The sequence below is a fragment of the Bombina bombina genome, chromosome 1 (genome assembly GCF_027579735.1).
Source record: "Bombina bombina isolate aBomBom1 chromosome 1, aBomBom1.pri, whole genome shotgun sequence".
Lineage (NCBI taxonomy): Eukaryota > Metazoa > Chordata > Amphibia > Anura > Bombinatoridae > Bombina > Bombina bombina.
In genome coordinates, this window is record NC_069499.1 from 295,218,654 (window position 1) to 295,240,464 (window position 21,811).

Genomic DNA, 21,811 nt, shown 5'->3' on the forward strand with positions numbered 1-21,811 from the left:
GCGTCCTTTACGGTCGGGTGTGCTTTTTCATGGACTGCACGGTACACCTTGTGACCGGGCATGGTCATGTTTTGGGCTCTCTATTTCCGCATTTCTGACCTTGTGACGACGGAAGAAATTCTGTTTAGCTGGTGTCTGGTTCATAGGAGGTGGTGCCCCAGCCATTGGGGGTGTAAGGTGCCGTTTACATTTTTCTTATTGGTCCAGTTTTTTATCAATATCCCAGTTATGGAGGATTCTGATTTTTTTAGAGACGGATGTCTCTGATTCTGATTCTCCTTCTTGTGAAGAATATGAATTGGCCCAGGTGATACATGTCCATCAGTTATGTTCCGAATGCCGTTTTAGAGTGCTCCGTTCCTCGGGATCTGGGAACCAGGGGCCCGCTCAGCCATCCGCCTCCGGGGATTCTGCTTCCTGCGAGGCGCGTTCCCTACAACCAACTCTTACTGCGCATGCAGGTAACCCAAATGTGGCTTATACTTCTCTGGAGGGTGGCCTGTTTCCTCCAGAGGTTACAACACGGTTCCTCATGACCATATCCTTGGCGCTGGCGCATTTACAACTCCCAGGAGTGTGTTTAAGATATTGTACGTGTTCCGTTAACCAGGGCTCGTCAGGTGGGGGATCGCCTGGTCCAGTTCAACCATCTGGGAAAGGGACTGTCCCTGAGGCTTCAGGGGGTCAACCGTCGGGGCCAGGGTCTTCGTTTGCCCCAGGGGAAAGTAAGTTATGCTTTTCGCTATAGACTGGCGCGTCTTCGTGTTCTACTAAGGCACGTTTTGGCGTTGCTGGAGGATCCCACTCTTTATGGGGTGGTGGATCATGAGTCTTCCTATGCAAATGTCATGCAGGATTAGACATAAGGGGATGAAGTAATTTTCTTATAGTCTGCGGGAGTGTCCGTTCTTCCTGGGCGACAAACCATGTTTGTTATAATATTTCCTTTGGGAATTGTCTTCTCTGGAATCGATACTCACGATTTTGTGATCGCACTGTTTACTTTTACGAAAGTTTGTTTATGAGGACGTTATAGGCCTATGTTTGTCTGTTGTTATCTCTCCCTCTTTGGGGGTCAATGTGTGGCCTTGTCAATTGGTCCTGACTGGGTACAAATCCTTCTGTTTTAAGGCCTATTTCAGACACGTGGAGCCTGCTATGCCTGGCTGGTCCGGTTAGGGCGCTGAGTGGTTTCCACTATTATTTGTTTTTGTTTTACAAGTTTTCAGCTAGCATTCCGAGAGGATTTCATGGTCCATGGTTTGTCTAGGCGCATGGAGGCTCGTGTTCGGTCCTCATTAGCCTTTCAATCTAGTGGCTGGGACTCCCTTGAGATCCGCTACAACATACTCTTTTTGGTTCCGATTCAGGATCCAGAGTGTTTCCTTCCCGTTGTGGGTTGAAGTTGAAGGTTTTTAGGTCCTTCATGCAGCCAGTTCCTGGTGGTCTTGCCTTTCAAGATTCCATGGGACAGTCCTTTTCCTTCGGGTCGAGGCTTTTGGGAATTCGTCCATTTTTTCTTGACAGTAGTTGAGGCCCAGGAGTTTGTAGTTCCATATTAAATGATCGGTTGTCTCCTCCTTCCTAGCTTCGCTTAGGGGATGTTCCACCTGGATTCAGGATGTTCTGCATTCTTCTTCTTTGGGGTGGTCCTCTGGAAGGTTAATCTGAGATTATGGAGACTACTTGTTGTTCCCTTATTTTTGGACTTCGTGAAGGTAGTCCTTGAGGCCTTTTGGTTCTAGAGTGGCTATAACACTGGATCATTATGTATGAAAAAGGCTGCAGTTGACAGCCGAAACGCGTCCAGACGTACTGCTCCAGAGACTCAGGACTTTATTCCAACTTGTTCATCTGAACTAAATCACATCCAGCAGCTCTACACTAAAGATCAAGACAAGGAAGTAGAACTGCTATCGGAACAAAATTATGTAAGGTACAAGGAACGAGGACCGCTAACAAAGAGAGACCAAAAAACAAGTCAGAACTCTACTATAGTGTGAACCCTCCGGTACCACAAACCCCCCCCCCTTTTTTTGTTCCGAATACTAAAAAAGAAAAGGTCACACAGAAACCAAAAGCTCAAAACATCGCACAGTTTGACACTTGTGGATACTTCTCTAACCGAACCACTCAACAAAAGTGAATTAGAGAACAAAGTCCGACAACATCCAACTAAGTAATTAGCAAGAACAAAGAGAGGATTGTATTTTGCACAATAAAATACACTTGAAAGACTGTGTAAGACCCCCTGGTGGGTCCTCCAACAAAGGATACACAAGATCGTAACCTCCACATCATCAAAAAAAGATCACAACTAAAGCAACAAACTATTGCCATACTAACCCTCTGGATACTATTATAGAGACCCCCTGGTGGGTTTCCAGGAATAAAAAAGTTTGCCTCAACGAACAGGATTTACAGAATAACTATACCGGTATAGTACAACAATCTTGAACATCTTTTTCCTTTTTAAGGTACCTTTTGAAACAATTTTTTTAAGCCCCGGACGAATGCACTTTTGCATACTCTTCTATTTCGTGTGTATTGTATATATCAATATATGCAGGATTCTACATATAAACTGTAAGTCCCATTTTCGCTCTAGTTAATAAATATCACATACACATTTCTAGGAACGCTGTATATATTTTAGATAAATTATATTTCTAACTGTTTTGTATTGATTATATTTTAATTCCGGATCCGGTCAAAAATAGGTAGTTCTAGCTTTTAATGTTCGTACTGTATTTTACTGTATGCATGTATTTATAAGTTACCCTGAATAAATTCTTATATATTATTTACTAAATATCAGATATCTGTCTTTCATATAATGGATTGAAATTATTATACTTCTAGTAAATTCAAACTTACACTTTTAACTTACATTTGTTTTACACAGTATCAAATAATCATCTTAACATAGTATCAAACACTAGGCAAGATTTAGACTGAGTAGATCTGGTTCAGAGCTACTCCAGTCGCACTACAAACTATACAAATATCCCCATATTCTAACAACTATCTTTTTAGTTATAGGTGGTTTTCTTTGAGGTAAAACCACAGTTTGTAGTGCTTTCGTTGCCGCTAAACTCACACCAACATTTAGGGTAAAATTGAAAGTTGCTCTTCCAAAAGCAACTATCACATTTGTCCACTATAACACTGGAACCTTGTTGGTGGGGAGTTGGCCTCCTGTTAGGGGCATTCTCTTCTCTTTGGTCTGGGAATTTTATGAGTGAGTTATGTCTATGTTTTCCCCGGCCTCACTTGGATATCATCCTCTGTGAGGTCTGAATCCTCAAACGGGGTATCTTGTGCCCCCTGGAGGGGTCGTTCGTTTCAGATGGCTCTGGCTTCCAGTTCTAGGGTCCTTATGTCGGATCTTTATGGACTTAAGACCCTGTAGACTGGTTCAGGACGACCCAGTTTCTAATGGTGGCTGATTTGTTATTTAGAGTGTGCTCCTTTTTTATGGGGAGTTTTTCACTGTTGTAACATCAGTGGTGATCTGGATGATCTTCATTCAGTCTTTGACTGATTAGCCTACGGCTTTCATGTCCTTGAGGGCAGGCATGCCGTTTCTTATGGACCCTCCCCTTTGGGGGGGAGATTGTCTCCTTCAGCAGTGGGGTTTACTCTCTCTGGAGACGGCCAGTGTCAGTGGTCTGGTAGATGGCTTAAGCCCCCTAGCCACTAGAGGGCGTTTGAATCCAGCTGCTGCTGATTTTTCCCTCACTCTGCATGGCAATTTATTGATTGTGGTCCTGCCTTGGTGCAGGAGGAGTTGTGTATTCAGCTCCCTCTGAAGCTCTTGTTAAATCACTTGTTTTCGGCACAGGTGCCTTTTATTTAGAAAGCTGCAGTCTGTTGCTCTGTGGCTGTTCAAACAGCTGTTTGGAGAGTAGAATCTATGTGTCGAGACTGTCAAACACAGTTGTGCCAGGTCCTTTTTAGGATCTATTTGGCACTTTTCTATACCCTGTAGTCCTTGAGGCTTTTCTCTGGAAGTGCCTTATGTTTGGTAGAGCGAGAGGGTTGGGCCAGCTGTAGTAGCCTGATGGTTAGCTTAGCTGCCTAGCAGACGGGGGGTTTTGCTGTTTGAAACCAGCAGCAGTGATTTGCACCTTGAAGGTGTGCTAGCACACCTGAGCTCTGTTGGAGAACTGACTGTAGCTCAACACATAAACAGAGTAGTAATGCACAGCCCTGTAGCATTTTTTTCCATTCCCTGGGGGGTTTGGAGTTGGGGTTGTCTTGTTACCCCTGTCTTATCAGCCATGCCCATCGCTTGGGCTAGTCGGGCGTTCGAGCAGGATTTGAGATCTGTTGCTCTGCAGTTTTTGTCCTTGAGTCATTGAGGTTTGATGAGTCTTCCTTGAGGGGCTCTGTTTTTTTTCCATGTTCAGGATTTTGTGGAAAGGACTGGCGGCGTACGCTGGTTGGCTGGATGCCTAGCAAGCTGTTGGTTAGGACTTGTCCCTAACTTTATCTGTTTCCACTTGCTTGCATATTTTCAAATTTCGAGATCATCTTTGGATGACAGCAGCGTGCAGCGTTCTGACTCTTCAGGGGTTGCTTTCAGGGGATCTGAGTTGCTGCACAAGATTTACATTTTTTTGAATACTTGGATATTCTGAGCAGTCCTTAATGGTTTCTGGGATTTTCATCTTTAGTTACCTTCTAGGGTGTGGATACATTTTGGTTAGGGAAGATTTTCTTCTCTTTTTCACTCTCTGGGTCTTGATCCCATGGATTTAGAGCAATTAGGGTTGGGCACTGCCCTCCTTGTTTTGCGAGACCGGTTAGGTCTCGGTTGGCTTGGCCTCAGGGTTTCTTGACCTGCGTTCCTTGAGGCTTGTTTGGGCCCTATTTAAGGTTTTTGTTGTGCCCTATTTAGGGTTCCCTGGAATCCTTTATGGGTGTCTCCTCTGTGTCTTTCTCCTTTTCAGAGCATATGGCTGTTTGATCCCTTTCTTTAGTAAGGGGTTTGTTGTTTGGAGACCGACTGGCGGTTGATGGTGTCTCTCTTGGAGGCTGTTGGCTCAGTCGAGTCTAGTTCCTGCGGTCTCTAGCAAGGCTTATGGTCTATCTGTGGATCTGTGTCCTTTGGCTTTTTCCTTTTCAATATTTTTCTAAATTTTCCTCGGCTTCGGTAAGGGTTTTAGGCTTGGTGCCCTCAGAATGGGCAGCCTTTTTTACCCTCCCGTTTTAGCATTCAGTGTCCTCTATAGCTTGGATATTGTTTTCCCAAAAGTAATGAATGCAGCTGTGGACTCTTCCCATTTATGAAGAAAAACATAAATTATGCTTACCTGATAATTTCCTTTTCTTCAGACGGAAAGAGTCCACAGCTCTCCACCCGTAATTTTTCTGAGGGCGTTGGTTATTTTTATTCTTCTGGCACCTTTTTCACCCTATGCTTCTTCTACTGTTCCTTGTTCCTCGGCAGAATGACTGGGGGTAGGGGGAAGTGGGAGAGGTATTTGAGCCTTTGGCTGGGGTGTCTTTGCCTCCTCCTGGTGGCCAGGTTCTGAATTCCCAAAAGTAATGAATGCAGCTGTGGACTCTTTCCGTCTGAAGAAAAGGAAATTATCAGGTATGCATAATTTATGTTTTTTGAACACTATGCTAATAGTGATCTGGGTCATATGAGAGCTGGAGTACGGCCCACATTTTAACAGCAGCCTTGGTGGTATCTGGACAGCAACACAGAATATCTGATTTTTTTTTTATGTTATAGAATATCTTATTACTGTTTTAATACTATGTTTTCAAAGTGATCGGTCACTTGTTGTTGATGTATTGTATGCCATATGTTTTGTGAATAAATAATTTATATATTTTTATAACCAAATTCGAAGTTTTAGATAATTAGTACTAGGTCTGTCTGGTTTTCTGGTTTATTCTGTTTTTGTATATCTTAGTTTATGCTATAGGGGTAGGCTTTTCTTTCTTCCCAGCAGAAACAGGTTTGTGCAAAGGTAAACTCTTGCTTTTTTTTAACAAGATTTAATAGTAAACGTCCTTTTCTAAGTCATGGGACAAGCGTCCTGATTGGATACTTAAAGTCCATTTGCAATAGGATGTTTAGAGGTAAAATATATTTTTTACATAGAGATGTTCACATACTATTGTCTACTCAGTTTTTACAGATATCCTGCATCAATTTCAAGTGATTCGGAATTTGGGTAATGTCCATTTAGCGACTTCCCCACAATACTTGTGTTTTGTGTATTTACTAGACTTAGTTTTATTCAGTACACTTGTATGTGCCGCTAGTTTACTAATGAGATTTTGTTTAAAGGGATATATAACCCAACATTTTTCTTTCATTATTCAAATAGAGACTACAATAGAAATGTTTTTTTTTATCCAATTTATTTCTATTATCAACTTTGCTTCATTCTCATGTTGTTTTTTGTTGGAGAGATACCTTGGTAGGTAACGTGCACATGCAAGAAGCACTACATGACAGGAAATAGTGCTGCCATCTAGTGCTCTTGCTAATGTATTACATTGTTGCAAAACTGCTGCCATATATAGTGCTGCAGGCACGTGCACACACCTGAGCTTAAATCCCTGCTTTTCAAAAAAGGATAACAAGAAAACAAAGAGAAATTGTTGATAGAAGTAAATTGGAAAGTTATTTAAAATTGTGTCTTCTATCTGAATCATTAAATAAAAATATGGTGTTTTATGTCCCTGTCTGTGAACACTGTCATAAATCTGTAGTGTGGTAAGTGCCACAAACCTACACAGATCCAGATAGGCAATTGATGAACCGGTGTCGGAATAGGAGGGTTTTCTTTTTGTGCAAATAGAGAGTGGTGGTTGTAAACTTAAAACATAATCCAGCTTTAAAGGGACATTAAACACCTCAATATATTGGTATAAATTGTTTAATTACATGTAATAAAGCAACTTTGCAATATAATTTCATTTATTTTGTTCTCCTTTCCTGTAATTTAATTCTGAATATTGTGGGTTTTCTAGTTCATGTTAGACATAGAAGTGCAGACACAGCTATCTTCTACAGTCATTAGCTGCACACTCTAGTAAGCTGTTTATAACCATTATAACCAATTGGCCTCAGCAGAAAAGGAAACCTAAGCAATTATTCAGTGCTTTAATTATTAGTAACTGCTTTCAACATAGTCATGAAATGTACAGCAAATTAGTAGCACATTTTACTTCTGAGATGAGGAGTTGGGCCCAGCTGGTTAACTGTGTCACCTGTAATACCCGTACAAACACCTGGGTTGCAGGTTTGAATTCAGGCAGGATAAAAGGGATATTAAACAGTTAATATAGTATATGCTAGACATAATGATGTGTTCCAAGCAAAGATTAGCCTTAGAATAATATGTAGTTGTATTTTTTTTCAATTATATTAGTTGTTTGAATATTTAAATTATAAGTTTAGAGGTTTCAGTAAAGTAATGGGCCCTGTCTTGTTTAAACTAGTTTTCTATTTAGCTCTGTTTGTGCAAACAAGACCGTGTTGAAACCTTTGTAGATAATATTATGTTCCACAGAACCCTGTTTGGACAGTCTCTTTTATTGTCTGTTTTATATCCGTCCCTAATTGCCTTCTGCAGGGGAAACAAATAAGGAGAAATCTTAAGTTCAAACATGGCGGCACCCATTAGTTTACAGAAACTCAGTGGAATTTAGAAAATAAATTTTTTTATAGTTAATATTGCAAAGTTATTTTGAAGTAAACATAATTAAACATTTTATAATACAATCTCATATTCTTGAGTATCCCTTTATTACCCATTCCCAAGTTTTGCACAGAAATATGTTTATATTAATATACTTTTTATCTATGTGATTACCTTGTATCTAAGCCTCATCTGACAGCCCCCTGATCACATGACTTTTTATTTATTATTTATTGACTTGCATTCAAGCCAAATAGTGCAGTGTCATTCACAACCCACGGTCATGAGCACAATGTTATTTATATGGCTCACATGAACTAGCAGTCCCCTGTTGTGAAAAGCAAATAATAAAGCATGTGATTAAGAGGCTGTCTATAGTGGCTTAGAAACAGGCAGAAATATAGAGGTTATAAAGTATATTAATATAATAATGTTGGTTGCGCATAGCTGGGGAATGGGTAGTAAAGGTGTTATCTATCTTTTTAAACAATAACAATTTTGGTGTTGACTGTCCCTTTAAGCCAGCTTTTTATCCAAACTGACATGTTGAGTCACATCATATTACGCGAAGGAAACTGTGCCACATACATTGCATCATTGCACAGAGTGCTTACCTGGTGCTTTTGGTGCAGTGGCTTTATTGTTATTTTTTTGCACGCAACCAGTTTAACAGAAAACACCTGCTGGTGCAGACTTGCCAGGAGCACGTTCTGTCCCTTTAATAAAGGAGAGATGTGTGCAAAGAAAAGTTCTGTATAACTACTAGCAACTCCATGAATAATAAGCGTTTCAAAATGAGCCTTTCATGCTTATTACCAAAGTGTGTGTGTGCAAGTCAACAAGTCTGTAATAGACTCCTACATGTCAGTGTGTGCAAGTGAACAAGTCTGTAATAGACTCCTACATGTCAGTGTGTGCAAGTGAACAAGTCTGTAACAGACTCCTACATGTCAGTGTGTGCAAGTGAACAAGTCTGTAACAGACTCCTACATGTCAGTGTGTGCAAGTCAACAAGTCTGTAATAGACTCCTACATATCAGTGTGTGCAAGTCAACAAGTCTGTAATAGACTCCTACATGTCAGTGTGTGAAGCTGTCTCTCAATATGCTCATTATTATCACTGTAATGCTGATCATTGTGGGGGGGGGGTGTAAGATTGTGTTTGGATGAAGTAGTGAAGTATGCTAAACCGTGGCATCCACAACTGCCCCCCATGCCAGGCTTTTACAGTTAAAGAGACATGAAACCCAACATTTTTCTTTGATTTAGATAGAACATGCAATTTTAAACAACTTTCTAATTTACGTCTATTATCAAATTTTCTTTGTCCTCTTCGTATCTTCTGTTGAAAAGCAGGGATGTGAGCTAAGGAGTGTGCACGTGTCTGGATCACTATATGGCAGCAGTTTGGCAAAAATGTTATTCATTTGCAGGAGCATTAGATGGCAGCACTATTTCCTGCGATGTAGATCTCAATACACCTACCTAGCAAAGCAAATTTGATAGTAGAAATTATTTAGAAACTATTTAAACCTTGTATGCTCGATCTGAATCTCAAAAGAAAAAATGTGGTTTTCATATCCCTTTAATTTTCTGGGAATAGTCTGGGAGTTCTGGTAATTATGGGGGTTAAGTCTTAAAGGGACACTGATCCCAAATGTTTTCTTTCATGATTCAGATTGAGCATGACATTTTAAGCAACTTTCTAATTTACTCCTATTATCAAATTTTCTTTATTCTCTTGGTATCTTTATTTGAAATGCAAGAATGTAAGTTTAGATGCTGGCCCATTTTTGGTGAACAACCTGGGTTTTTCTTGCTGATTGGTGGATAAATTCATCCACCAATAAAAAGTGCTGTCCAGTGTCTGAACCAAAATAAAAAGCTTAGATGCCTTCTTTTTCAAATAAAGATAGCAAGAGAACGAAGAGAAATTGATAATAGGAGTAAATTAGAAAGCTGCTTAAAATTGGATTCAGTGTCCCTTTAAAGGGACAGTCTAGGCCAAAATAAAATTTCATGATTCAGATAGAGCATGTAATTTTAAACAATTTTCCAATTTACTTTTATCACCAATTTTGCTTTGTTCTCTTGGTATTCTTAGTTGAAAGCTTAACCAAGGAGGTTCATATGCTAATTTCTTAGACCTTGAAGCCCACCTCTTTCAGATTGCATTTTAACAGTTTTTCACCACTAGAGGGTGTTAGTTCACATATTTCATATAGATAACACTGTGCTCGTGCACGTGAAGTAATCTGGGAGCAGGCACTGATTGGTTAGACTGCAAGTCGGTCAAAAGAACTGAAAAAAGGGGCAGTTTGCAGAGGCTTAGATACAAGATAATCACAGAGGTTAAAAGTATATTATTATAACTGTGTTGGTTATGCAAAACTGGGAAATGGGTAATAAAGGGATTATCTATCTTTTAAAACAATAAAAATTCTGGTGTAGACTGTCCTTTTAAGTGTTTCTTGTAATACAACGGTTACCCCCCTGCTGTTGTAGGTTACTGGCAATATAGGATTGAATCCTTGCTGTGTGAGGTTTCTAGCAGTATGGGGGGTTAATGAGGTACCTTGTATCTGCTTAACTTTGTGCACAGTTTGTATAATTATGTAGGCACTGGTCATATGGGAATAAATTCCTGCCCTGTAAATTTTGCTGGCTATTTGGAGTTAATACATACAGTTTGGATTTCTAGCAATGAGGGAATGAAATCCCTACCCTGTGTCTCTGATTGGCAATATAAAGGTGAACATACCTGCATTGAGTATAATTTGCATTAAATAGATCAAATCCTTGGGGCCCAAATTACTAAGCTGCGGATGCAGCTGTTTCCGTGCGGAAATATAAGTTAAGAAGCAGCGGTCTTAAGACTGCTGCTCCTTAACTCGTCCGCTACCTCTGAGGCGATCGGGTTGATTGACACCCTCTGCTAGTGGCTGATTGGCCGTGAATGTGCAGGGGGCGGTATTGCACAAGCATTTCACAAGGACTGCTGGTGCAATGATAAATGCCGACAGTGTATGCAGCTGATCATGTCCGCCCGAACATGATAAACTGGCCCCTTAGTGTTAGAAATCCATGCTGTGTGTGTGTTACTGATGTAAGCCATTCAGCATATGCTCTGTGTGTTAATTACTATTACAGTACAACTGCTTAATTTTTTTATTAATAAGACAAATGTGCAGGGTTTGCTTATGAGTTTCTGTGTGCCTAGTTTAGCACACAATCTAAATACACAACTGTGTGGTAGCGCATGTGTTTGTTGGTGGCTGTGTTTGTGTGTAACTTGGAGTGTGGAAGGTTACACATAAGATTCATGGCGTTTGTAAGCAGGTTGGTGCAGGCACACCCATGCAATAAGATTAATGAACAATGTATGCTTTTATGTTGCTGCTAGTATGAATCACGCAGCCTTTTTAGGTTACATCAGCATGCATCTGCTTGTTTCTGTCCTCGAGAATGAGTCCTTAGTGGACTCTCAGAAAGCCCCATTCCACTGAGAATTGGGAGAGCCGCTGCCTGCATCTAATCTGTACTCACGTTCCCACGTCCAAGATGATCTCTGTATTCACACAGAGATGTGTTTGTTTCTCCAGCCAGCAGGCAGCTCTGCAGCACATTTTGTTTTCTGAGTGTGGATTCCAAACACATTCTTCCTATGTAACAAGGTCTCGGGCCATAGTTATTCACATGCAAATCACTCCAACATGCAGCAGGATTGATCTGTTAAACCTGACATTTTCCTTTACAGAACCACTAAGGAATGTATGGTGTGTAAGCAGGCTAGTTTTCTATTTGAGAACTTGCACTGTAGTTATCAAACAATAGGAGACACTAATTTGTCAGCATTTGATGCTACAGTCTGGAGCCATGAGCTGACCTGCTACTGCATAACAAACTTCCTGCAGATAGCGGGTCCATGGGACTGACTCCTCCTGCCTGCCCCAGCTTTTAACCTGTTTATAATGACCTGGTTTTACTTCAGAAGGGCTTTATTCTGATGTTTAAGCAGCTGTTCATTCTTTGTCCTCTGTATATGAAAGGAGAGATTTAATTAAAAGTATTTAATGCTCTCTTTCATTAATCTTTGTTTGCCTGTAGAGTAGTTTACTCCTGCAATTATTAATTTGGCAAAATGATTATTTTTCCTTCCTACAATAATTTAACCTTAAAGGGACATGCCACCCAAATTTTTTCTTTTATGATTTAGAAAGAGAATGCGATTTTAAACATCTTTCTAATTTACTTATATTATCTAATTTGTTTTATTCTCTTGATATTCTTTGATGAAAAGCATATCTAGATATGCTCACTAGCTGCTGATTGGTTGCTGCACATAGAAGCATTGTGTGATTGGCTCACCATATGCATTGCTTTTTCTTCAACTAAGGATATTTTAAAAATGAAGAAAAATAAATAATGGAAGTAAATTGTAATGTTGTTTAAATTTCTATTCTCTATGTGAATCATGAAAGAAAGATTTTGGGTTTAGTGGCCCTTTAAAATAGTTCTAAATTGTATTTGTTTAATCATGAACTTATCTTTTTCTTTAAAGTTCTTGTGTTCCATGTTTTTTGTATTGGCTTCGCAGTGGGGATTAGTATATTTGTTTTGCAGTAGGTATAAGCTCTCATAAGGTACATGTACAGACAATAATACAAGTTTATAAATAAGGTAATTATTATTGTAATAACAATTATAAATAGTTTTTACATTGTGAAGTTAATGGACTTGAAGGAGCATAATCATATTATTGCTCCTTTCAACAGTGTTTTCATACTTATTCTTAAACTATTTGATATGCATAGAGACATTTCACTTCCAAAATTATCTAAGGGAAGCACTCAAAGACTTTTTGTGGCGCATAAAGCCATCTACTGGGCACTACAGTAGTCCATCAGCTAGGAACAAGCTGTTGTCAGCAGACTATCTCAGGCAACATGGAATTATTAGTGAAGTCTAAACAGTTCAATCTTTTATCACCAATTCCGGTCTTGAAGAACACCACTGATTGGTGTTAGTCCATTTCCTCTCTCTATACTTTAAAAGCAGTAACCATTGTGAACTTTACTACTGCACACGTGTTTACATGACATTCTTGTCAAATGTATCCTATCAGATGCTTTGAAAGTCCAAGTCTCTACTCTATTAGCCATAAATGTTATCAGATGGCCCTTGGTCCAGCAATTTATTCAAGCAATAGCTCAGATACAGCTTTGGTATAATTCATTATATTTACTTCTGTATCTGGAAGCCTTGATGACAAGTCTTTTGTACCATTACAAGGAGTATTCCTCTGGAATATCACATTGATGAGTTTATTTCTCTTCCTTTCCATTCTTTCATCAAAACAAGGTAATTTTTGCCTCATACTGAAGTCTTACTAAAGGGTGTTTCTGAGTTTCATTCCTCAAGACATCAAGAGCTGGTAAATGGAAAATGCTTTTACTCCTTGGACACGGACCAGATTGCATTTTCTCAGTATTGTCAAGTAGTTAAAATGAAGTGCTAAAGACTCATTGTAGAAATTTAGGGGTAGATTTATCATACCCCAGGCGAACATTGAATCATATCCGCCCAGCATACGCTGTCGGCATTTAACATTGCAGCCCCCTGCACATTCGCAGCTAATCGGCCTCTAGCAGAGGGTGTCAATCATCCTAATCATATCTTATCGGGATGATTTCATTCCGCCACCTCAGAGGTAGAGGATGAGTTAAGGAGCAGCGGTGTTAAGACCACTGCTTTTTAACTCCTGTTTCATGCAAGATGGGAGACTCGCATGGAATAAGCAGCATCCGATGCTTCATAAATCGGCCTCTTAGTTTCTACTTTTTGGGCAGCTAAGGCAGACGTTTCTTACATACTTCCTATGTAAAGCAAAATAATCTCCTCATGTTTTGTGTCCGTTCTAAATAAATCATAAATGGTTTTTAGCATGATTAAAGGGACATTAAACACTTTGAGATGGTAATATAAAATGATAAACTATATATATATATATATATATATATATATATATATATAAACAATGCAATGTACTTTCATCATTTATTTTGTCCCCTTTTCCTGTAATTCCATTCTGAAATTGTGAGCTTTTCAGTTCCTGTTAGAAATGGAAGTGCAGAACACTGTTATATTCCACACAGCCATTGGCTGTACACTCTTGTGACCTATTTATAACTGTCTCTAATTGGCCACAGCAGAGAAGGTACAACAATGGCAGCTCCAATTGTTTTATAAACACTAAAACTTTGCACTTAATTTGTCAATATTTAAACAGCTAGTGAAACTTTAAAAAATAAATCTACATGTTATTCTCTGACTAATCTTTTCTTTGACTGCATCATTCTATCTAGCATTTATTTAGTGTTTAATGTTCCTCTAAGTTAGTCTATTTTATTTTTTCTTTCCTTTTTTTCTGCCCACCCTAATATTCAACTGTTTAGTAAATCTTCGTTGGTGTTTGCAAATAAAATACTTTTTATACATTGAGTTCCCCAATTATCTATGAACAAGCTTTTCCACCCTTTTGTTACCAATTTTTGATAGATAGTATTTTGCAGGAGAAGGTTTGGATTTCTGTCCCGCCCTCTAAAATGGGTCAGTCTTTGTTTGGAGTTCTACTTGGTAACTGGTCCAAAATAAGTATGATTTCATTTCCATTTTTCAGATACATTATTGAAGGTGGTTTTGGAAAATGTAAATTTAGTAGCTCAAAATTTATATTAAATTGAATGTCAATTTTCATGTGAAAGTGCCCGTTTTTAAAAATAAACTATTAAAAACAGGGGCACTTTCATTCATGAAAATTGACATTGCACCGTGTGCTTCTTCCTGGTTAACTTACCCAGCAATGACGAAACCGTCTTCCTCCAATCACGGCATTGCCTCAGGCAATGATTCCCCCGGGGGAAAAGCCGTTATTGGAGGATGCCGTAATCATCATTGCTGACGTATGAAGAGGTTTGTGATGGGCTGGTGAAGTGCAGGAAGAAGAAAAATGTAAGTATTTTAAGAAAACGGGTGAAATGTAAACTTTCATGTTTGAACGCGCTCCTGTTTTTAATAGTTTTTTTTAAAAAACGGGCACTCATTCTTGAAAGTTTACATTTACTTTAACCTCTGTTTAAGCCAGTGCAGAGTTATGGCAGCTCATATTCTGTTAGTTGCTAAGTAGTTGCAAAACCACAGTGCAGGCTTAGAAGTAGTTAAAGGGATAGGAAAGTCTAAATTAAACTTGCATGGCATGATTCAGATAGAGCATGTCATTTTAAAACACTTTTAAATTCACTTCTATTTTCAAATGGTTTTCGTTCTCTTGGTATCCCATGTTGAAAAATAATATGCACATATCCTTTACTAATGGGAGCTAGCAGCTGATTGGTTTAAATTGTATGTGCTATCAAAATCATGAAAGAACGTTTTGGGGTTTTCTGTCCCTTAAAGTGAAGGTCAAGTTACTAATATTGCCCCACGGCATTGCATAGACATTTAAAAATTAAGAAGGGTTTAATTCATGAAAAGTTTTAGATTTATATATATACTAGTACTAAAGCCCGTGTACACGGGCCATTTTTTGCAGTACAGCGGTTCCACCCCTTGCACTCTCCCCCCTCTCTTTTGCTCTCTCTTCCCCCCTCTCTTTTGCTTTCTCTCCCCCCTCTCCTTTGCTCTCTCTCTCCCCTCTTTTGCTCTCTCTCTCCCCTCTTTTGCTCTCTCTCTCCCCTCTTTGGCTCTCTCCCTCCTTTCTTTTGCTCTCTCTCCCCCCTCATTTGTTCTCTCCCCCCTCTTTTGTTCTCTGCCCCCTCTTTGGCTCTCTCCCCCCCCTCTTTGGCTCCCCCCCCCCTCTTTGGCTCTCTCCCCCCCTCTTTGGCTCTCTCCCCTCTTTGGCTCTCTCTCCTCTTTGGCTCTCTCTCTCTCCTCTTTGGCTCTCTCTCTCCCCCCTTTGGCTCTCCCCCCCCCCCCTTTGGCTCTCTCTCTCCCCCTTTGGCTCTCTCTCTCCCCCTTTGGCTCTCCCCCCCTCTTTGGCTCTCCCCCCCTCTTTGGCTCTGCCCCCCCTCTTTGGCTTTGCCCCCCCTCTTTGGCTCTGCCCCCCCTCTTTGGCTCTGCCCCCCCTCTTTGGCTCTCTCTCCCCCCTCTTTGGCTCTGTCCCCTCTTTTGCTCTCCTCTTTGTCTCTCTTTCCTCTTTGGCTCTCTCTCTCCCCCCCCCTTTGGCTCTCTCCCCCCCTCTTTGGCTCTCTCCCCCCCTCTTTGGCTCTCTCCCCCCCTCTTTGGCTCTCTCTCCCCCCTCTTTGGCTCTCTCTCCCCCCTCTTTGGCTCTCTCTCCCCCCTCTTTGGCTCTCTCTCCCCCCTCTTTGGCTCTCTCTCCCCCCTCTTTGGCTCTCTCTCCTTTTTGGCTCTTTTTCTCTTTGGCTCTCTCTCTCCCCCCTCTTTGGCTCTCTCTCCTTTTTGGCTCTTTTTCTCTTTGGCTCTCTCTCTCCCCCCTCTTTGGCTCTCCCCCCCTTCTCTTTGGCTCCCCCCCCCTTCTCTTTGGCTCTCCCCCCCCCCCCTCCTCTTTGGCTCTCCCCCCCTTCTCTTTGGCTCTCCCCCCCTTCTCTTTGGCTCTCCCCCCCTTCTCTTTGGCTCTACCCCCCCTTCTCTTTGGCTCTCCCCCCCTTCTCTTTGGCTCTCCCCCCCTTCCCTTTGGCTCTCCCCCCCTTCTCTTTGCTCCCCCCCCCCTTCTCTTTGCTCTCCCCCCCCTTCTCTTTGGCTCTCCCCCCCTTCTCTTTGGCTCTCCCCCCCTTCTCTTTGGCTCTCCCCCCTTCTCTTTGGCTCTCCCCCCTTCTCTTTGGCTCTCCCCCCCTTCTCTTTGGCTCTCCCCCCCCTTCTCTTTGGCTCCCCCCCTTCTCTTTGGCTCCCCCCCTTCTCTTTGGCTCCCCCCCTTCTTCTCTTGGCTCCCCCCCTTCTTCTCTTTGGCTCTCCCCCACCCCTTCTCTTTGGCTCTCCCCCACCCCTTCTCTTTGGCTCTCCCCCACCCCTTCTCTTTGGCTCTCCCCCACCCCTTCTCTTTGGCTCTCCCCCCCCTTCTCTTTGGCTCTCCCCCCCCTTCTCTTTGGCTCTCCCCCCCCCCCTTCTCTTTGGCTCTCCCCCCCCTTCTCTTTGGCTCTCCCCCCCCCCTCTTTGGCTCTCCCCCCCCCCTCTTTGGCTCTCTCTCCCCCCTCTTTGGCTCTCTCTCCTTTTTGGCTCTTTTTCCTCTTTGGCTCTCCCCCCCCTTCTCTTTGGCTCTCCCCCCCCCTTCTCTTTGGCTCTCCCCCCCCCCTTCTCTTTGGCTCTCCCCCCCTTCTCTTTGGCTCCCCCCCCCCTTCTCTTTGGCTCTCCCCCCCTTCTCTTTGGCTCCCCCCCCCCTTCTCTTTGGCTCCCCCCCTTCTCTTTGGCTCTCCCCCCCTTCTCTTGGCTCCCCCCCCCTTCTCTTTGGCTCTCCCCCCCCTTCTCTTTGGCTCTCCCCCCCTTCTCTTTGGCTCTCCCCCCCTTCTCTTTGGCTCTCCCCCCCTTCTCTTTGGCTCTCCCCCCCCTTCTCTTTGGCTCTCCCCCCCCTTCTCTTTGACTCTCCCCCCCTTCTCTTTGACTCTCCCCCCCTTCTCTTTGACTCTCCCCCCCTTCTCTTTGACTCTCCCCCCCTTCTCTTTGGCTCTCCCCCCCTTCTCTTTGGCTCCCCCCCTTCTCTTTGGCTCCCCCCCTTCTCTTTGGCTCCCCCCCTTCTCTTTGGCTCCCCCCCTTCTCTTTGGCTCTCCCCCCTTCTCTTTGGCTCTCCCCCCCCTTCTCTTTGGCTCTCCCCCCCTTCTCTTTAGCTCTCCCCCCCTTCTCTTTAGCTCTCCCCCCTTCTCTTTGGCTCTCCCCCCCTTCTCTTTGGCTCTCCCCCCCTTCTCTTTGGCTCTCCCCCCCCTTCTCTTTGGCTCTCCCCCCCCTTCTCTTTGGCTCTCCCCCCCTTCTCTTTGACTCTCCCCCCCCTTCTCTTTGGCTCCCCCCCCTTCTCTTTGGCTCCCCCCCCTTCTCTTTGGCTCCCCCCCCTTCTCTTTGGCTCTCCCCCCCCTTCTCTTTGACTCTTCCCCCCCTTCTCGTTGACTCTTCCCCCCCTTCTCTTTGGCTCTTCCCCCCCTTCTCTTTGGCTCTTCCCCCCCCTTCTCTTTGGCTCTTCCCCCCCCTTCTCTTTGGCTCTCCCCCCCCCCTTGGCTCTCTCCCCCCCCCTTGGCTCTCCCCCCCCTTGGCTCTCTCCTTCCCCCCCCTTGGCTCTCTCCTTCCCCCCCCTTGGCTCTCTCCCCCCCTCTTTGGCCCTTCTTCCCCCCCCTCTCCTGCTCCCTCTCTGGCTCTGCATTCACATCGCGGGACCCCGCCCGGCCATGCCCCATCGCAGCGACACCCGCCGGCCACGCCCCTTGCGACGCCCGGTCACGCCTCTTGCGACGCCCGGTCACGCCCCCATCGCAACGCTCCCGTCGGCCACAAACAGCTGTGAGGTCTGGGGAGTGCGTGGCCGCTTCTCACGCAGCAGACCTCAAAGCTGTTGAGTAGCTTACCTCGCGCTCCCCAGACCTCACAGCTGTTTGTGTACCTCGCGCTCCCTATCTCAAGGCCAAGTGTGTTTGTCTCTACTGCGCATGACAGCTTCGGACAAACACACTTGGCCTTTTATAATATAGGATATTGAAGATTTTTTACCTATTTACCGCTGCGATAAGCGCAGCACTCCCGCCCGCCATTTTGTCAAAATGATTGACAGATGACGATTTGTAAAATAACGAATCCTTGTTTCTTCCCCGGGGCGTTCAGCCCCTTTGCTTAAACGTCACGGCCCCCGGGGAAAAAAAGGATTGGTTCTTTTACGAATCGTCATCTGTCAATCAATTTGACAAAATGGCGAACGGAGAGCTGCACTTATCGTTGCAGCGGTACATAGTTAAAAAATTCTTCAATATATATAAATTTAAAACTTTTCATGAATTAAACCCTTCTTAATTTTTAAATGTCTATGCAATGCCGTGGGGCAATATTCATAAATTGACCTTCACTTTAAATATTACAGAGCAGAATGATGAATTTGAGAAGAATTTCAGTTCAGAAAATAGCAGCATAAATGCATTTTAGATTTTAGGAGATTTGTTTCTAAATCTATTGTCAGGGAGACATTTAGGAGACATTTTTTTCATATTGGTTCATGAAGGGGGATTGGATGCTTGTAGATTTGTAGATTTTTAAGTTCCTGTTTACATTCTTTTAAGAATATTATGTTATACAATGTATCATTTTATTTTATTATAAGACACAATGTATTATTATTGTAACATTGTTTAGCTTTCTAGTGATAAATACTACTTCGTCTATTTCATCTTTTTTGTGACAATGTGTAAAGTGTAATATGCAAACTGGTAACTTCCATGTGTCCTTTGCCTTCCTAAAATGTTTTCAAGTTCATGCAATTCATGTGTAAACCACACATCCTGACTATATAGTTTAAGACTTCCTCATACTCCCATCGTTTTCTATATGATAAATCTACTTTTAGTCTGATAATCAGCAACATCTATTGATTTTATCATCGCTTACAGGATACATCTCATTTTAAGGATTAGCTAATGATTTATGATGGGTTTTTTTTAACCACAAATAAGCTCCCTGTGTTTTACAAATAAACAGAGTTGTTTTGCACTGTACCAAGTGTATTTGTGTAATTTTAACTCTCTGAGCGCTCGTAACAGGGTGTCCTGTCAGAGTCCAAGGAAGGTGATAAAAGGCAGATCAGCAGAGAAGGATCCCTGGTCGTGATAAAAGCCTCCAACAATTCTTTATTTTCTTTGCTTAAAAAATGTTGTTTTAATGACTGTTACCTTGTATATTCGCTCATGGTATGTTGATTCTTCCTTTGATAAAATTATAATATATGCAGGGGTCTCCTTTAAGTTCAGGACACACTTATCTCCTCTTGAGTACAATATGTATAGATAACTAAGGAGCTGATTAGCTAAAAGTCTTTGGGGTGAAAACAGAGTATCTCACTAAGGGGCGCATACTGCATTTACATATAGAAAGGAGATGCATAAATTACAAAACTGAACAATTAAAATTGTAATTTGTAAATCATAAAAAAATGAATAATTTAACCATTCACACAAATATACACACACAAAAGAAATATTGTTAAGGTGCATTAAAAAATCGTAACAAAATTGTTCACCGAAAATCGTATTGTATCAAAAAAGTAAAATTTGTTTGTAAATTACACAGGAATAAATCGTATTAAATATGCACTGCAGAATTCGTAATTTAAATAAGTAAGATATTGGGGCATATTTATCTACCTCCGTATGGAGCTTGATACCCCGTGTTTCTGGTGAGCCTTACCAGACATCGCCAGAAATCAACCCGATCGAATATGATCGGGTTGATTGACACCCCCTGCTAGCGGCCGATTGGCCGTAAATCTGCAGGGGGCAGCATTGCACTAGCAGTTCACAAGAACTGCTGGTGCAATGATAAATGCCGAGAACGTATGCTGTTGGCATTTATCGATGTGCAGCGGACATGATCCGCAATATGGGATCATGTCTGCTCGCACAATGATAACTCCCTTAGTCTTACTTGTCTTGCTGTTTAGAGTGGCGTTATCCTGGTGTTAGGCCAGCTATACTCTTTGTTCTCTGTATGCGAGGGCTGCGCACTGCAAGTAGGTGTTTAATTCAATACGTTAAATGCCTTTTCTCAACCACCATTTTGTGCTTGTGGGGTATAGTTTTATTTTGCAATATTTGTCACACGCAGCCATTTTCTTTTTACTATAATACTTTTTTGGGTTTTCGAACCTTCTAGTTTAAAAATAGCTCTTATTTTTATTTCCTGCATTCATTCAGTTTAGGCAAAATGTGTCAAGATTATTTCAAGATTAAGGTTTTACATTTATTGATGATAGTTTTTATTGCACCTAAAATCTATATGCAGAATGGTATCTGTATGTGTAAGGTGAGAATGACTTATTATTGTGTCCCAGGGCAGCATGTAACTTCTCCTATGAAACAGGATGGAATACCCTTTTATATATGGTCAGGTTTTACCTCAAACAATTTCCATACATGTTTATTTGAAAAAAAAAAAGTTCAATTAAAATAATTGAAACTAAAATGTTGTCCTTTGATTTATTTTGCCTGCCAGTAGCTGCTCTAGATTATGTGTACATGGTTCATCTTATGTGACTGCCTAATGAAGGATTGTTATTTTATAGGAAAAGATTGGCTGGAGGAAGGAGGCATCTCACCTACTTGTTATAACAACTGATGATGTTCCTCACATAGCACTTGATGGCAAACTGGCTGGTCTGGTACAGCCACATGATGGCCAGTGCTACCTGAATGATGCCAATGAATACAGCGCATCCAGCCAGCTGGTAAGATTTGCAACTAGTCCCTGACAACTTGTGATTGTGTGATCGATCACTGTATGTAACCTTTATTGAAATGGTTTTATTTGTTCATTGAGATGCACTCACTTAAGACTATTAGACTCTAAGCTGTCAAGTTGTCTCTCTCTGAGAAGGAGCTCTGCAAAATAACAGTAACGTGGACACATTTATGCTCTGTTTATTTACACAGGCAAATTTATGTGCACAGATAGAATGTCACAAATAAAGGTTGAATTGCATGTAGTATATTAGGTACACAGGTAAATAATTTAAATCTGTTATACAGGACAAATCTACTCTAGTTAAATTGCTTCTGAGCCATGACCCAGCAGTATGCCTACAACCACAGTCTTGCACAAGCCTTATGCTCGCTTACAAACCACTATATCACCTTAGAGAACTTTATAGTATATATTATTTATAGGATACATCTATCATCTATCTTCCCATTCATAAAATATAGATTATTTGTGGTGAAAACCTTTATTATAGATACCATGGTTAAGACGTTTATGCAAATATAATGGCAATAGGACATTTTTTTAAATCGTCTATTAGTTGGTTCCAGGTGCTTTTGGGAAAATAGTTAATTAATCACTAAATCTGGATGCAGGAAATTCAGCACTCTAATTCTCAGGGAGTAATAAAATGCTTAACTTTATAATAGACCAATATTTGTGTAATATGTGTGCAGCAGCTGGCCTGA

General features: G+C 41.7%; 1 protein-coding gene across 1 annotated transcript in view; it reads left to right on the forward strand.

The window, feature by feature from the left end:
- LOC128645227 (integrin beta-5) overlaps positions 1–21,811 on the forward strand; it is a 318,185-nt gene that overhangs the window by 91,167 nt on the left and 205,207 nt on the right. Inside the window, exon 6 of the mRNA XM_053698059.1 lies at positions 20,929–21,090. Within this exon, the coding sequence (XP_053554034.1) occupies positions 20,929–21,090 (162 nt within the window). The remainder of the gene's footprint in view (positions 1–20,928; positions 21,091–21,811) is intronic.